General features: G+C 44.1%; 1 protein-coding gene across 5 annotated transcripts in view; it reads left to right on the top strand.

Annotated features, from left to right (window-relative positions):
- The first annotated feature begins 1,388 nt into the window (after positions 1-1,388).
- Positions 1,389-17,532, top strand: part of WASHC1 (WASH complex subunit 1) — a 38,249-nt gene continuing 22,105 nt past the window's right edge. The window contains exons 1-3 of one of the 5 annotated variants that reach the window (XM_030238383.2): positions 1,389-1,446; positions 7,111-7,170; positions 12,397-12,550. In XM_030238383.2, the coding sequence (XP_030094243.2) occupies positions 12,402-12,550 (149 nt within the window). In that variant the 5' untranslated portion in view covers positions 1,389-1,446; positions 7,111-7,170; positions 12,397-12,401. The other 4 variants (XM_030238384.2, XM_030238380.2, XM_030238382.2 and 1 more) reach the window with 4 other exon arrangements.

Below are 17,532 nucleotides of genomic sequence, written 5' to 3'. Positions count from 1 at the left end.
ATAGAGCTGATTTTTTATCTGCTTTGAGTTTTTGGCAGCATTTTCCATTCCTCGTGGAGAGTTTCAGTAGCTCCTATCCTGGTCCTTAGTGCTCAGGCCTTTTGCCCTTATGCTTTCCATACTTATGGGTCTTACCAGGCCCATCATTAAAACATCACTAAGGCAAGGATTGTACCTCCTGTAGGGTCTGAAACACAGAAGCTGCTGCTGGCTACCGATCTCCTTTGCAACTCCACTGGGTCCAACATCACTGCCCCCCTTCAGTCTGAGCTTCCCACTGCAGAGGAGGTGGAACCGAGCAAACAATCTGCAACAGGTAATTTATGTAATGAATTTACCCTTTTCCCTGAGCTAATATGCATGAGTGGGTGCTGATGTCTTCAAGAGCATTCCCTGTTTGAAGAGGCTTGCCTTATTTTTTCCCCTGTGCACCGCTTTTAATGCTACATATCAATCACGAGTGTTCCCTGGTGCATCCAAAAGCTGGTGTTTGCTATTCAAATGGCGTGAAGTTGCAACTGTTTACATAAGTTTGGAGAAATTGTTTCTGATCCTGAAGTGGAAAAGCATTCAAATACCTCTGTGATGTGCCTCACGCAGCCCTTTAAAGTGTGGGTTTAATGTTTACAGATGTGCTCTCACAATTCATTTTTCATGAGACCTTGGCTGCTGGAATGCATGCACAAAGGGAAGCGTGAAAGCAACACGGTAACAAACTAGTGCCACATTCTTGAAAATTCTGTATTTGTAAAATCAGTTTTTAAATTGCCCAACTCTAAACATGAGCAGTGGAGAGGAGTGTGAGACAGAGATGCCCCCTTTTGCTCGCCATACTCTATACCAGGTGACATGGAAGCAAAGCAGCCAGGCGTAGATGTCGGGCTGGACTATTAGAGGGTGTCCCAAGGAGGGCCAAGAGGACGGTGAAGGGTGTGGAGAGGAAGCCTGTGAGGAGCAGCTCAGGGCGCTTGGTCTGTTCAGCTGGAGGAGACCGAGGGGAGAGCTCACAGTGACGTTCAGCTTTCCTAGGAGGGGAGGAGGGGGCAGGCACTCATCTCTCCTCTGTGGTGACAGTGACAGGACACTAGGAAATGGCCGGGAGCTGCGCCAGGATAGGTGAAGGTTGAGTATCAGGAAAAGGTTTTTCCCACAGAGGGTGGCTGGGCACTGGAACGGCTCCCCAGGGCAGTGGGCACAGCACCAGCCTGGCAGAGCTCACGGAGCATTCGGACACGCTCTCGGGCACACGGTGCAATTGCGGGAAGGTCCCACACAGGGCCGGGAGCTGCACTGGGTGATCGCGGGTCGCTCCGGCCAAGGCCCTCCCGGCCTTCCCTCACTTCCTCCCGGACCGCGGCTCCGCACGGCCACACCGACCGGCCGGAAGTGACGCGCCCGTGAGGGCGGAAGCGGCGCGGGGCGTGGGGGCGCGGCCGCGGGCGGCAGGTGAGGAGCGCGCGCGGGGGCGGGGCCGAGCCCGGACCCCTCAGAGCCCCGGGAGGGCCGCGGGACCCGGGCGGGGCCGGGGAAAAGCTCCGGGAACGGCTTCGGAGAGCGGCTACAGCGCCGGTGGGTGCCCTCCCACCGGGCTCGAGCGGGGCCTCCGCGAAGGGCTGTGCTGGGGCTGCGGCCTGTCACGTCTGGGGGACGCAGGCGCTGCCCTGCGGGAGCCCCGGGAGCTCTTGGGCAGGAGAGCTTGGCAGCGCCTGATAGGGAGGGACAGCAGGGCTGGAAAATGGTTCTTTGCACTTCATGTCCTGGGTGCGTTAGGAAGAGCATTGCCTGCAGGTCGAGGGAGGTGATCCTGCCCCTCTGCTCGGTGTTGGTGAGGGAGTGCTGAGTCCAGTTCTGGACTCTCAGGCCGTGTGACACATGGAGCTCCAGCAGGGAGCGACAAAGCTGGTTAAGGGACTGGAGCATCTCTCTTGTGAGGGCAGGCTGAGGCAGCTGGGTCTGTTCAGCCTAGAAAAAAGATTTTCCAGACAGGTTGTGGAGTCTCCCTCACTGGATATTCAAGGACCATTTAGGTGCAATCCTGTGTCAGGTGCTCTAGGATGGTTGCTAGAGCAAGGGGTTGGACCAGATGACCCACGGAGGTCCCTTCCAGCCTGAGCCATTCTGTGTTTGTTACGTGGTGCTTCGGTGCTGAGCCATGGGTTGGGAGATCTGCCAGGCAGGCATGGAGCATGGAATTCTCAAGTTGGCAGTGACATAACAGGACTCCTGAGCTCCACAGTGTTTCAGGGAATGGTGAGGGCAATGCCTCTTTTCAGTGTAGGTCAGGTACCCTGTAGGGACAGATGGGAGATGCTGCAGCCTGAAGGGAGGAACAAAAAAAGAGAAGGAAGCGTCTGAGACAGAATGGGATTCTGTGTTGTTTTTATGTGATTTTTCCCTCAGAAAGTCAACTGATGGCTTGTGATAGGGTTTGGATGTTTTGTACTATTTGTAGTACAAATATTATTTGTGCTATTCCCAGGCCAGTACTTGTGCTGGTTGTAATGATTTGTCAAATAAAACCATGTTGTCAGTGTTTCACCAAAATTGCTAATGCAATTATTGGAATCATCTTTTTCTATGTTCAAAGTAAAGAATGAGTTGGCCAGCAATAAGGAGACCATAGGACTGCTAGACCTAGCTGTATACATGAAGAAAGGATGCTGATGGATTTCGGGAATGTTGTGAATTCACATCTAGTCGTGATGGTCATTGATAATATTTATTTAAGCAATCAACAGGAAATCCTGTGATAAGTTTCCCCCCTCCTTTTTATTTTGTTTGTTTGTTTGTGGGGGTTTTGGGTTAGGGTTAGGGTTTTGTTTTCTTTTCTTTTTTTGGTTATTAAATGTTATTCAGCTATTGAATGGTTGAATAGCACCTGGATTTTCCCAAAGACCTCTTTCCAAAGAGGAGGCTCTTGATCCCTTTGCAGAGCAGGCTAATTCTTGACTCAGTGCAAGTCACAGTGCGGCTTCCAACAAGCAGTGTGGGGTAGTGCTGGATGTGGTTGTGGCATTTCACAGGGAATGGTGAGTGCATCAATCACGTGGTTGAGGCAAATGTCAGCTGGCAGTTTGCTTGGAATGACCTCTTTATTTCATGGAGGTTGCATGGGGGGTGTTGCTGGCCATGTTGTGCAGACTGGGCTCACTTATCCTGGAGGCAGAAGTTAGAGCTGCCCCCGTTCCTTGGCAGCTCTCTGCAATACAGAGCCTTCCTGGAGCAGTGAAAGGAAGCAGAGCAAAGAGTGCTGCTCTTGCCAGAGGCAAGGCCTGGAAGCAAAGTGGCTTTGGCATGTCCTTGTAGAGACTTTTCTGCATGACAGTTTTCTGGGAACCAGAGGTGCTCCAGTCAACTTGCCCTTGCTTAGATTTTATTTTAGGAAGGTTGGCTGATAAGTTCTCCTGATATTTCATGATGGTTGTCTTGTCTGAATAGTAAAGCTAGGATGTAGAGGCTGTGTGATAGATCTCTGTATTCCTGGGATGCTTTGGATGGGGGGGAAACAGCCACACCTCCAGAGCCTGAGGCAGAAGGGTGCCTGAGGAATCCCTAGAGCAGCGCAGGCTGCTATTCTTAGCATCTGTCCTTCTTCTATCACTCCAGATATTTAAACTGAGTTTTAAATCTTCATTCCTTCAGATGCAAAGTGCTATTCTCTCGGCTCAGGGGTTCTTGTGCTAGAAAACTGAAAGCAGATAATTCCTGGGAACTACTCTGCAATCTGGCTTCTGGGAATACCAGGTGACTGTGGTCACATCAAGCTCAGCTTGGGGAGTGAAAGAGAAGGGTAGAAATTAAGGGCTGGGGAAAAATAGTATTGAGGTAATCCTGAAAGCAAGGCAGATTTTTTTTATAACTTTTTTTTAGATTAAAGGTAATGTGCAGACGAAGAAGAGGATTATGTCTGAAATTGTTGTTTCCCATGGCTGTGGTGTAAGAGATTGAAGGGAATCATTTTTATCACTCAGAAAAGCAATTTCTGTAGCTAATCAGCTCTGCTTAGACTCCCTCACAAGATAACCTTTCCCAGAAAACAGTTTATCCAGGTGTCATTTTTTTGACCCAGCTTTTCATCAGCTCCTGTCAATCAGGCCACTCTGTAGGGATATTCCTTTTAGCAAATGTGAACAGATTTGAAGACATTCCCTCTTTAGTGAGTTCTCCTCTTGTCATCTTCTAGAAATGCAAATTGCTTTTGCTTTTGAATGCATTAAACAGGAACTGATCTGGTCACTGGTTTGATTTAGTTGTTTCCTTAACTGTGTAAGGTTTTGTTGTAAAGCTGCACATGGAGCCTGGGGGCTGTAAAACCCCAGAACTCTGGAGCAGAGGAGAATGTGGAGGTGAAAACCAGGACACTGCAAGTTATGGTTTGTGGCAGTGGTTGGATATGCAGCTGAGGTCCCTCTGCAGGAGGGTGGAGCTGATTTTGCATCACAAAATTAGAGGACAAAACTAGCTGGATTTTTTTTTTCTTTTTTCTTTTTTTTTTCTTTTTTTTTTTCTTTTTTTTTTTCTTTTTTTTGGACATGGTGTGTTTCTGGAAGTGAATATTGCTGTCGTCTGATAGTGAGGATGAGAAGCTCCAGACATTCTGCAGGAGGCTCTACAGCAGCATTCTGGTTAGCCTGGTTTTGGAATCCCATTGTTTAAAATACCTTATTGCAGAGAAATGCCTCTCCAGAGGACTTTGCATAGCCAGTGGCTTCTGTGTACTTCAGGCATACAAAACCAAAGTGCCCCCATTTAGGACATCAAAGAAGGAGCTGTGGCTGGATTTTTGGGCTGGGATTCTCAACTTTAGTTATGGTGTTTGTAGAGTAGGTGTAGCTAAGCTGTTTGTTTAGGCTTCCTTTGTAATAACTAGTGATAGGAAGGGAAGGCAGGCAATTAGCAGAGCGTTTGTGGTCAGTTGTATATGCTGCCCTGGAATCAGATCAATCGTTCATTACAGCATCTGTCTGTCTCCATTACTGCTGAGAGCCAAAGGTGGCAGTTGCAGAGGGGATTATCTGATTAACTTTAGATATCAACATCTGTCTGTCAAAATGAGCTTTATGTATTCAGCTGGATGAAATAAATTTCAGGCTGTGCATAGAGGACAGGGCTTTCTCAGCAAGGTGATGCAGTGAGGGAGGCTGCCTGTGCTTCACAAACAGAGCTCTGTGTTGAGGGGAAAGATTGTCCTGAAGACAGTAGTGGCTTAGAGGGAGTCTTAGCTTGTGGAGCTGGCAGGATTGAAGTGCACCTCTAAATTCTTTTAAGTCTCTACTTTTCAGATTCTCTTTAAAAAAAGAAATAATGTAATAGCATTCTCTTTCTGGAGAGACAGTGTAATTTGTTGTATCTAATCCATCTTTAAATGGATGGATTTTAGGATAATTACCTGGATAAATTCAGGTATTTTGCCAAGGAGTTGCCACATGCTATTGTAAAGCTGGGCTCTGAGATCTCGAATTTTGGTTCTTTCTCGTAAGCTTAAGTGGAATATGCCAGTAGTGGCAACCTAACAGATCTAAGTGGCTCTGGGTAGTTTTTTTGGATAAGGGGGAGTCTCCAGATTTCACCTATAGCTGCTGCCACAGGTCTTTCTTTCAAAGCAAAGTGTCTGAGCCAGAGTGTTTTTAACAGGCTCTGACTTCTTGAGAAGGAGGTGCCTTAAATGCTGGGCTCGTGTTTTCAGAAGCAGATTTTTGACAGGCCAGTGCTTTTCTCCACGTAGTCCTGCTGACAGTCAGGTGCCTCAGTGCTCTGCTGCTTCTGCAGGGCCATGGTGAGATGTGAGGCTGTCTCCTTTTGAAAAGGGTTTGGCTTTTCAGATTGTCCCATATCAATGAGCAGTTGTGGGAGCAGGAGATGCCCTGTAGGATTTGTTTTCTACATGGAATTTTTGATGCTGGTGTTGTTCTGAGGTAATGCTGTATTGTAAGGATAGGCTCAAAGGCTGAGGTTGAGCAAGTATCCTCTAAAGCTGGAGGGGAGGAGCAGAAATGGCTTTTACAGCTGTGGGTAAAGTAACCTTGTGATGTAGATTGGGCTGTTGTGTGCTCCTGCTGTTGAGAGGGAAGGAGAATGATGGCTTCTCAAGTTTTTCACTTTTCCTGCACCTATTTCCAGTTTCTGTGTCTGGGGAACTCCAGCTCCTCTGTTTAATTCACTCCTTGATAGTGGGCAGGGTGGGACAGCTGGAATGGACAGAGTCATTTAGTTCCAGAAATAGCACTGGGAGGCAAAATCACAGCTGATGCCAAGCACTCCAAAGAGGAAGAAGCCCCTTTCTTGTCTAAAATAGCTACTAGAGGTCTTAAGACCAAAGCAGTAACATCTGCAAAGGAGATTGAGGGTGCTACTATGAGAGACATCTAGTAACATGAGCACCCTGGTGGAGTACAGCCTGCTACGGGGCCTAATTAGGGTCTTATTAATGCTTTCTTTCATCACTGCCTTCCAGCCTTCAGATGGTGATTAGACCTATTTATAGGGGCAGAGTTCCTTAATATACAGCACGGTGTACTTCTTGCCAATCAAATCAGTAGCATCTGCATCTTTGATTGCTGCTTAATAACATTGTAGAAGATTGTTAATTAAAAAATATAAATAGACCTTTCATCCTCTTAACTTACCAAAGTGCTTCTCTCCTGCTCCCACCTTGCTTCCCCAAAAAAAAGGGTAAAGTTGGATTAGCACAGGGACTGTGGTGAGTGAGTCTCTCATCTCACTGCTGGAAATGCATCCTGCTATCCTATCCAGGAGAGTTACCTCTTGTGTGCTCTGCTGCAGGACTAAATTTCATCACCTTCCATGAATGTAAGCACAGGGCAGAATGATTGTATGCTGCATGATAATAGACTTGTATGTAGGCTCCTGTGCTGCATTTGAGCAATTTCTAGCTTTTGTTTCAGTGTCTACATTTGTGTGTGTTTGTGCACACACTACCTGAACAGCATTCCATATGCAATGGTATATTTTGCTTTTCTAGCTTTTCAAGTCTCTTTTTAAATTACTGTTCTCTGTTTTTGCAGCTGGTAAAATCACAGGAGTGTGCTTTATCTGTGGAGGGCAAGGTGTTATGATTAACTTTTTATGTTGTTCTTATTTTTTCCTTAGAGGATTTAATTCTGATATTTTGATGGGACAGCCTCTAGGCCAGCCTCCAGAACAATCAAGGTATGACTTGAATATGCTAGCAGATTTGACCATGGGAAAATGTTTGTGCAGGTAAACATGGCAGAAAGTATTACATGTAAGAAATTATTCTCAGAGAGGAATTTGGGATGACTTCTCATGGTTAACCAAGTTATGGATGTGACTTTACTCTGTCGGAGGAAACAGCACTTTCTGATAAGCTATGCCCAGAGTATGTCTGCTCCATCTATTGAGTGTGTTTGATCTTAAACTGTAGTTCATTTGTGGTTTGGTCTGTTCCCACTTTGGAATCATACTGATGGTAGTGGAGTAGTGGGGTGTGGTGAGGGATATGCAGATGTGTTTTATTGCATATTGCTGATCCCTGTGTCCTCACAGGTGACTACAAGGCATTGATCTTTTATTGGGATCCTACAAAAGAGAGACGTAGGGTGACAGATAGCCTGATGCTTCTTTTTGAAGATATTACTGCCTGTGGGAATTAAAGGCCTCTAGTTCTTGCTGCCTTTCCAGTGCAGTGACAGAAGTAGCAACACAGTAATTGCTAAAGCAGCCATTGTAGCTTTGAAGTATACACACAGATTTTTTTCAAAGTATTTAATCCCTCTTCTCCCCTGAGCCTGCTCTTTTTAGCTTCTTGAAACATGTTAAGGAAGCAGGTATTGTTGATGGCTTGCCTTATTCTCCCTTTATTTTCACAGCAAAGTACTCATCTGGTAAGTGCTTGTATTCAGCTTTACACTCTGTCTGTGTTAAGGGCAGCCATGCTATTTAATATTGCCTTTGTTTATGTTTGTTCCTTTGAAAAACTAAAATATTTTAAAGTTACAGGGTTGATTTATTTTTAGATAATTGTCCCTGTAGTCAATTCTCCATAGAGCAGTATTTTCTAAAGAATTTAGGGAAGTGTGCTTCTTTTACAAACTCTGTTTGGTCTGTAACAAGTTCTTTTTGGCTTGCCTTAACATGAGAAGTTTTACTCTTATGGAGAGAGGTGAGGAAAGCAGGTGGAGTTTCTCTGCCTATCGAGAGCAGTGAGTGATATACTTTCTTTTCCAGGGGCAGAGCTCCACATGTCCCTCCAGTATTAGACTTGGCTGTGGTGAGTGAAGAGTAAGCCCAGTTGTTGGTTCCAAATGCCTGGAAACCCTGGAGTGCTCAGCCTGGTTTAGGTCTTCTGGAGAGGCAAGACAGTCTGGTGGAGACTGATTCTGTTTCCCACTCCTGCTGTTTCTCTCAGCTTTTGCCAGTGTGAGTGTTGGAACTGAGAGGGAGAGAGCAGCTTTGAGTGTTGTGGAGGAATAGCCACTAGCCCTGAGGAGCTTTGGGCCAGCTTGCCTGAGGTGAAAGGCGCAGACAGCTTAAGGCAGAAGTGCAAATCTAAGCAGTCAGGAGCTTTAGTCAGAAATTCCAAATCAGAACATAGCACTTGGAAGCAGGTGGTGCTGTGAGAAAACAACCTTCTTCACTTTGTTTTCACTTTAATAAGGTAAATGAGGTTATTATATAACACCAGCACATATTTGTCTTGATCATGAAAGCTGACATAGAAAAAATAATTGAATAAAAAATGGTTGGAGCCCCCAGATGCTGCAGCTCTTTTCCAAAGCCTCTTTGATCACAAAATTAAAAAAAAAAAAAAGAAAAAAAGAAAAGCTCTGCATTGCTGTTTCCTCTGCTTTGTGTGACCCACTGGTGGTCAGACCACTAATGATTAAATCTCTTGGATGATCTGACATCTGGCTTTGTGAGTCACACTTTCTTTGGGCACACGTGTCCATTTCTCACTGTAGCATCAGAGTATTTCATGTCAGCTGCCATAATTCCAGCATTGCTGTACTTCCTGCAGGAACACACCCCCTGTGAGATTCTGGAGTGATACTGGAACCAGTTTGTTGCTTTGTTGGAAGTCCCTTCTGTATGTGAGATATGAGCAGTTTATTTGAACCCTTCTTGTTTGTGTTACATAAAGGCTTGGCACCCAATGGATAGGGTAGAAGAGTTGACATATTTTAACACCCAGCACTCACTTTTTTATTTTTTATGTACTAATTCTGACAGTGGAGCATGGCAAGAAAATGTGCTGCTTCCTTCTCAGTGCACTGGAGTTTGAGATAAAGGAAGAGCCAGTCTTACTGAGTGATGTTCAGTCTTTGCTTTCCTTCCTGACTTCTTCTGGGAATATTTTGAATTTCCCTTTTAAAATATTCTTTATTCCTGCAGTGTCTCTCTGTTAAGTGAAGCAATTCTCCTTTTATTCTAACCATGTGTGGCCCTAACTCAAATTGTTTGTAAAACTGGCTTATTGCTCCAATTCATTTGGTCCTGGGAGGTAACAAATAGCAGCTGTAGCATGGGATTGTGCCCAAGTCTAGTCATTTAGTTGTTGCTGTTTTCCCTCCTCCTTGCTATACCTCTCCAACTTGTTCTCTTGCACAGAAACAATTGTCTCTTGTATCTGCCTCTGGCAGTAGTTTCCAGAGTCTGCCATATTTCTCCACTGTTTGTTTTAGGAAAGATGAGAATCTGAAGCTCCTTTGAGAGTCTTCATGGAGAACCCGTGAAGGTGATGTTGACCAGCAGACAAACTGTGACAGTGGGACCCAGGGATTTTCCTGCTTTGCCCAGTACTGGGTGCTCCTGTCTTTGCAAGGGAGCAGAGGGACCTGAAGGAGAGTCTGCAGCTTCTGAGTGTAGGGAAAGAAATGTTTTGGGAGTAGCTAGAGGAGCACTGCTCCCAAGTGGGAGCATCTGGCAGTCAGCAGCTGAACTGAGCTTGGTTTTAGGGAGGACACTAGGAGAATTAGGATTGGTGAGAGTCTGAGAGATCATATTAGGGCTGCATAATCTTATCTGGCCTCAAGAGGTGAAAATCTTGGCTTTCTTAGGATTACCTTTACACAGGAATGATTTTGATAATGAAACAAGTTTCAGAAGTTTCCTTCTTACCCCTGCTTCGCCCTTTGTTTCATGACTGGACAATTACAGCTGTTTATCTGGCTGTGGTAAATTGGGTCATTGAGCTGATTTGAGTTAAAAATAGGAATCCCAAACATCAGGAGCACTGATGCAATGGCAGGGTTTTGACCAGTGGCAGGGAGGATTATAAACTCCTTTTGCTGCTGGGGCCAGAGTAACTCATAACCATATCCTTGCTGTGTTATCTGGTCCCTTTACTCCATGGTGACAGTCAAATAGTAACTTTGAAAGGAAAAGTATTGAAGCTTGATTGTCAGCAGATCAAAAACTGCTGTCTCAAAATTAGCTGTACTCATCTCAGATTAACTTGTATGCTTTACAGCTCTAAATAATAATTTCCTGTCTGCAGAGCAGGCCCAGTCAAGAAGACTAATCAGTGTGCAAACATTGCTGCTAAAGAGTGCAGATACAGAGTCTTGCTGCCAGTGATGCATGAAATGAAACAGAGTAGGTCTAGGCTTCCTAGACTGGCAGCAGAGCCAGCCTTGTAATGGCTGGGCTTGATCTTGCAAATTTGTTAACTGTGGAAAGGCTTCTACATGCCCTTATATCTCATATGATTCATTACTAAACAGCCCCACAAAAAAACCCCAAAACAACTCGGCAAACTCCACATCCCAAAAGAATACCCTTAAATAACAGTCACATCACATTTACAGAAAGCTTTTCCTACCTTACTGTTGTATCATCTTGAAGGAAAAATTTGGAGAGGGTGGTGTTTCCTAAATATACAGGAATGGCTGCAGGGAATTCTAATCTGTTATCTCTTTGTTTTGTGAAGCAAGATAGGGAATTGAAAAAATGTGTGAAGACCCCTCTAATTTTCACATATTAAACTGTTTTTTTATGTTGTGACTGTCACTCTTCAGGCTCCTGATTTGTGAATTTCTCCTATATGGGCTGTGTTTCTATGTCATTCTCAGCCTGCTCTGCTATGGAGCCAGGAATGCAGGTTGCACACAGCACTTGTCTCTGAACTAGCTCCTGCAGGCTTCCAAGTACCACACAGGGAATGTGGTGCATCCTGAGATATCCTTGGCTGTTTCTGATACCTTGGTTTTTCATCCTCCTTTGTTTTGCTTCTCCTCAGCTTAATGAATATTTTCTTATACAGATGTACAGAGCTCTGTGTGGTGAACCCCTGTAATGAGCACCTGTATACTGTCAGGTTTTTACAGCCTGAATGAGAAGAGACACAGAGAAAACAAGTTTGGAGGGAGTTGTGTAGACCTAGCAGTAGAGTTTGGGTTAGAAAACTGTATGGATACTCTACTCTGTTCATTCTTTAGAATGTCCTTAATAGAAATGTATTTGTGAGTTTGCAATTTCTAATGTGCTCAGAGAAATGGATTTTTTCTCTTTATGCTCTTCCAAGTCCCAGGAGCTTTTTTGTTATTTTTGTGAATAAAGACATGGGAGGCCAACTTTTTGGGAATTGCTGAGGGAAAGGTGAGCAAAGCTCAGGATGGAAACATGGGTGGTGGGTGACCTTCTCCTGGCTGAGCTGTAGAGCAGTGGTACTGGCCCAGCTGCTTCCAAAAGTGTGCATACAGCTCTGGAGTGTGGCACACAACTGAAACATTTTGGTGACTGGTTAGGCTAGAGATGTGAAAGGATTCTAAAATAAGGAGACTTCTTTCAAGATAGTTACTAGTTACTAGGGAAAAATCCAGTCTAGAAGTAACAAAGAGCTCCTGGGAGTGTCAGAATGGAAGAACTCTCATTAAGCTACTTGAAATAAGGGGTGTGTGCCCATGCATGCCTTGTAATTTCATGGCTTCTGTTCTTGGAAGGCCCTGATGGTGTGTTTCTTGGAGCAGAAGTGTGAGATGAAATACTGCCTTTTGCTAATAGGGTTGGATGACCTGAAATATATCCACATGGAATATGAGGAAAGGGAGGAGGGGACAGGGTGATTTGTGATGAGTTTTATTGCTACTCTGAACTGACTTTGCTTCTAACTCTGGTCTTTGTTTTCAGCACAATACTGAGCAGAGATTTGTTTACTTTAGCATGCTAAAGTAAATTATGGCTTCCAAAAACTTTCAGATAAGCAAGAGAGTCTCAGCTCACTGTAGCTGCCTTGAATGTATTAAAAATCCAATATGTCAGCCTTACTTCTTGTGCCTTTTTCCTCAGCTTACCAATTCTGTTGCAAATGCTTTCCTAAAATAATTAGTGGAGCAGAAAGTAGAAGTCCCTGAATAACTGCTGTGATAAAATGGCAGTGTGTTTAATGTGTAATGACCTATTTGTTCTTTCCCTTAGGTACAATGGCCACAGTAGCTCAGAAGCACTTTTTGGAAGGGCAGACATACTCAGTGCCCCTGATCCAGCCAGACCTACGCAGGGAGGAGGCTGTGCAGCAGGTGGCAGATGCACTTCAGTATCTGCAGAAGGTGTCAGGTGATATCTTCAACAGGTAAAGTGCTCTCCTGGGGGTTGGGTGCTTAGCATTCAAAACAGAGTGCTGGAATTAGGTTGCAGCAGTGAAGGGGAAAGGGCATTCTGTTAGTAAGCAATGAAAGTTCAGAAAAGAGATGAAAAAGGACCAGATGCACTTCAATATGAGTTTATTAGATTTGAGTCTGTCAAAGTTAACCATAATGAAATGGCTGCAGTTAGCCAGAGATTGTTGGTTATTAATTTTATATTTATTTTTATTAATGACTAAAAATTCTTAATTTTTTTATTCCACAAATTGCATTACTGCTTCTGCTGCATTTATCCCTTATTCCTTCTTGCTCATGTTTTGAAGGGGAGGCATTGTAATTTAGAGTATCCTGAAGATGTGTCTTTTTGAATCATTGAACTTGAAGCGGTGAAGTAGAAAATGTCTCTGTTCTGAGCTCTGCAATGTACAAACTGTTCTCTTTTGGCTTCTGGTGTTTCACACTTCCCTTTTTGCGTGTTGGAAGGGCTGAGTGCCCTGAGTAAGACTGGGTTTCTTACCACAGTATCATAATCCATCAAAGTCTATCTCTTCAAGGATTTGGTCCAGACTTGGCACCTCTTGCATAGGATTGGATCTTTAAGACTGTCTAAATAGCAGATCAGAGAGATTCTCGTGTTTGCTTGCAAATGATGGTAGATAATGTGGTGCCTTTTTCTGTCCAGTGCCATCTTTGATATCTCAGTGCTCTGAGATGGTGTGGACTATCATTGGGAAGGAAACAGATCAGCATTTACCTTCTCATAGTCTAATCAGTAAAGCACATGCTTTGGTTTCAGCAGGTCCCATGACTGTCTAGTTTAATTTCTTATGATGTGAGCAGGATCATGATGTTCTGTCTTTCTTTGAGTTTTGGAAGGTTTTTTAAGGATAGATTGAAGTTCTGTGATTTCTGATAATGATATTTTGAAGGGTAGCCTCTGGAGAAAGAGCTGTCTCTAAGGCTGAGCTCAGGTTATTGAGGTTAAAAGGGTTTTCCACTGGAATAGTCTTTGTTTGGGCAAGGGCTGTGTGTGGGCTGGATTAGGCTGAACACAAGGTCTACTTCATTTGTGCTCTTCAAAGTAGAGGAATAGTTCATGATCTAAGGCTGGGAGAAGGCTTTCTAGAGCTGCCATAAGCATGTGGAAAGCACTTCTCAGACTTGGGCCTGGTTGACAGTGCTGTCCCTCTCTGTGGGGTAAATTAAGCTCTTGATAAATACAGGAGTTGCTCTTTCTCTGTCTCTATTTTTCCCTGGTTTTCCTCTCCAAATTGCTGTCTAACACAGTGCCCTGTAATTTCCCTAGGGAGATAAGCCTGCTGCTTTGTATGCAAGTCACTCCTGAGTACTGAGCAGTAACACTGAGCAGTGACTGTGATGCTGTTCTCTCACTCTTTGGTGCACTCATGACTTTTAATTACCAATTTTCTCCAACAACAGAGGAGGCTTCATTGGCTTCTTTGTTTGCTCTCCCTTTCCAGAGAGGTCTTGGCTCTCTGGTATAATTAAGAGCGATTTAGTAATTATGCAGGCATCTGATTGGAAGTTCTATGACCTTGGTTGTTCCATGTCAATCAAGGGGCAAAACTTTCAAGGTGAGAACTTTGCTACTTAGTGACCTTTTATCTTCCCTTTCCTGAGATAAGGCAGCTCTGTCTTCCATTTCCAGGGAGGAGCTGTCTTACCTGGAGAAGCTGGCTGTTTTGATCTGCAGAGCAGCAGCTTGCAGTGTTGATGGGGAGGAAACTTGTTCACTGTGGGAGACTTGGCTGAGTGTGTCCAACCCATTACTTCAGTACTACAGAGATGCAGATGTTCTGAGGTTGTTTTGTGGGAACAGGTGGATTGGTACAGTGCTTTTGAGAGTGGCAAGCCAATCTGTACTTTGTTGAAGGTGGAGTGAAAGTGTCTTCTACTATGAAAAAAGGAATATTCCCACAACCAGATCTTTGTTTCCATTTTAGCTAATCAAAGTTTCTGCTCAGAATTGTTGCTGACATGACAAATGAGTATGAAATCTTCAAATGAACATGTTGAGATGACCCAAGAAAGATACCTTTCCATTCTGGGAATTGGAAGAAAATAAAGGGAGCTTTCCTCCACTTCCCCCCTTTTTGGGCAGTTTGAGAAATAACCCATGTGACAAGTCTCTGCCAACTCTTCTTTCCAATCATTCTCAAAGAAGCTTACTGGCTGTCAACTATGGCAAGGTCCTTGGTGAATGAGACTGCAGAGTTCATTAGCTCATAGACAGTCAAGGGTTGTGTGGGTGCAAAACCACAGGTAAGCTATGGCTGAGACCTAGAGCATCCCCAGTGGGCCCAGCCTTGGAGAACAGGCCTGGACTGCAATTTGGAATCATTTAGAGCAGGATATATCAGCTCAGCATCCCTCTCCATCATATCCCTAACTCTCAGGAGCAGAAACCCACCTGACTTTTTTCACATGGGGAGCATCAAAGCTCTTGGTTGCTGGGCAGTAGAGATTGATGTCTTAGGCCAGTGCTGTCCATCAGTGCCTTCCTCTGAGGAAGTCCTGTCCTCTTGGGGCTGATATGGGTGGGAGATTGTGTTGGAATCATGTGCTTTAGAGTATTTTACAGGAATGTTGTTGGGATAAGTGCTTAAAATAAATGTTGAGTTTAGATTTCCTGATATTCCATCCTAGTTAGGTAGTCTTGTCCTTCCAGATTTCTCAGTTTCTGAGGAGTTTGTGTTGGCAGGAAATGCTAATAATTTCTAATATTGTCCATTTGCTATTCAAAGTGTTCACTTTTGAGTAATAGATGTGTGGAAAGTTGTTTTTGCAAGTTATCTCATGGAGTGTTACAGCAGTAGAAAGAAATCAAATGCTTGGGCTTGGAAGGTTGTTATCAAGGTCCAGGATTTTCCTCTAATCCAACCCCAAGTTCTCCTGTATTCAAAATTTCCCATCCTTATACTTCTTTTTTTTTTCAGTTTATGGAAAATTTTCTGGTTGTTATTTTTTAAAATCTTTATTCAGTGTCTTTTGCTTGTCTGGAATAATACTTTGCTAAACCAATGTATCCTGTTTCCTCCCCAGCTGAATTCAAACTAATTTCATATTACATATTTGAAAATGGCTTTAATATTAAGCAGAAGTTTAACTGAAAGCTGCACTCTGAAAAGCGTAGCTGGAAAACAGAAGCACTGTGGAAATGCTCTTTGGGGTGGGGAAGAAATCTGGTAAGGCTGTGATAAGGAAGGTAAGGAGTAGCTGGCTGGGCAGCAGAGCCTTCAGGGATGTTTATGACAGGAGCAGAGCTGAGATGTGAGTAGTTCTGAAATTGAAAATACCAACAAAATCTTAATCATGAGGTACATTTGTATGTTTTAAAGACCTCCTTGCTTTAAACTTACTACTTTGATTAGTCATGATCATCATTAATGAAACTGGGGACTAGTACATCAGTGTAAATGTGTTTAATTTAGGAGGTCTGTGGAATGGAAACTTGCCAAGAAGGCTCTTGCTGCAAGCTGCACTGTGCTCTTTGTTGTGCACTGGGGGTCTGGGATGCAGCTTGGAGCTTGGACACTGCATTGTGTGTGTTCCTCTGCTGGCTGCAAGGGTGGATCTTTCTCGGAAGAGAGCTGTCCCCTGGGATGGCTCACCATGCAGTGAGTTTTCACCAAGAGACACACTGTAGCACAGGGAATCAATTTTTCTCCAGTTAATTTGAGAGTGTTATGACTCTTGTTTAAAAACAAGGTGCCTCATGGTACTTTGAAGTTGTCCCAGAGGTCATCTGAAAGAGGATGCTAGGTCTAGTTTTGTTTCAGGTACCTCTCTTGAGAGGCTGTAGGAGCAGTTGTTTGCTGCCAGGAAGATAAAGCAGAAGCAGTGAGGTAAAGAGTGAATGGGGTCTCAGACATGAGGAAATGGAGAACGGCGACATTTTGCCTGCAGCTAGTTGTTATTCTTGTAGATATATGTCCAAGTAACGTGGATTTATTTTCCTTCTAAGTGTAGCACACACTTTGTAAGGCACCTTTCATTTGTTATGGCTGCCATGATCCTCTGGAAGATAACTTTGACAGCTTGTGAGGATGTACCTTCAGAAAGCTTCCTAGACTGTAGAAAGAAGACTTTAGGAGGTGACACAAGGGTGTGATCAGCATGCTTGGGAGGCTGGGAACACCTGGCGCTAGCAGGCATCCTACACCCCCATAAAGAGGCAAAGGGAGTGTGACTGTTCTGCAAGAGACCAGGTCACAACTCTTTCTGGATGCTGCTAAAATCCTTAAGCTTAAGTTCTTCTGGAATCTGACCTGTGCAAAATTACAGGAGAGATGTTCTCCTACTTCTGGAATTAGTCTCAAACCTGCTAAGCAAAAGGAGGCATACAACAATTTCAGACTTTAAGGAGCTCTTGTGAACATTCTTTCTACTCTTACAGCAGTAGTGGGATATCTTGTGGAAATATGAGACAGTTTGCTTTAAAACAGATGGCATGGGCTATAGGAAAGGCAAACAGTAAGGAGAAACTAAGGTGATTTCAGTACATACGCATTACTGATTTATTTTAGTTTGTGGGGTTTTTTTTAATGCTGACAGGGAAGTCGCTTGTCTGTACTCTGTTCCTTGTTGGGGAAAATTCAATATTGAGTAGCAGCCTTCAAGTTCTTGTGAGCTAATTTTGTCCAGCAGTAAATCTCTGTTAATTAAAAGGGTTTTGGCAAAGATCTTATGAACTTCTCCATGCAGAGGGTAATTCCTTTACCCCTCAGTCCCTGACTGCAAGTGGCTGTGGCTCTTACTCTCTGGAAACAGGCAAGGAGAGGCATGTCATAACAGCAGTGTGAGGCAGTGTGTGCCAAACAGCAGAAGTGTTCTCTTATTTCTTAGCCCATGGTTTTGGCAATATTGTTGGATTCTCCCACTCCCACTATTCTTGATACAGTAACATCTGCCATGTTATTCCTTTATTACACAAAGTGATAGCTCTACC

Source organism: Serinus canaria, chromosome 1A (assembly GCF_022539315.1).
Source record: "Serinus canaria isolate serCan28SL12 chromosome 1A, serCan2020, whole genome shotgun sequence".
NCBI classification, from domain to species: Eukaryota; Metazoa; Chordata; class Aves; order Passeriformes; family Fringillidae; genus Serinus; species Serinus canaria.
Note: the sequence above shows the minus strand (reverse complement) of the source record. Positions and strands in the feature narration are given on the sequence as shown.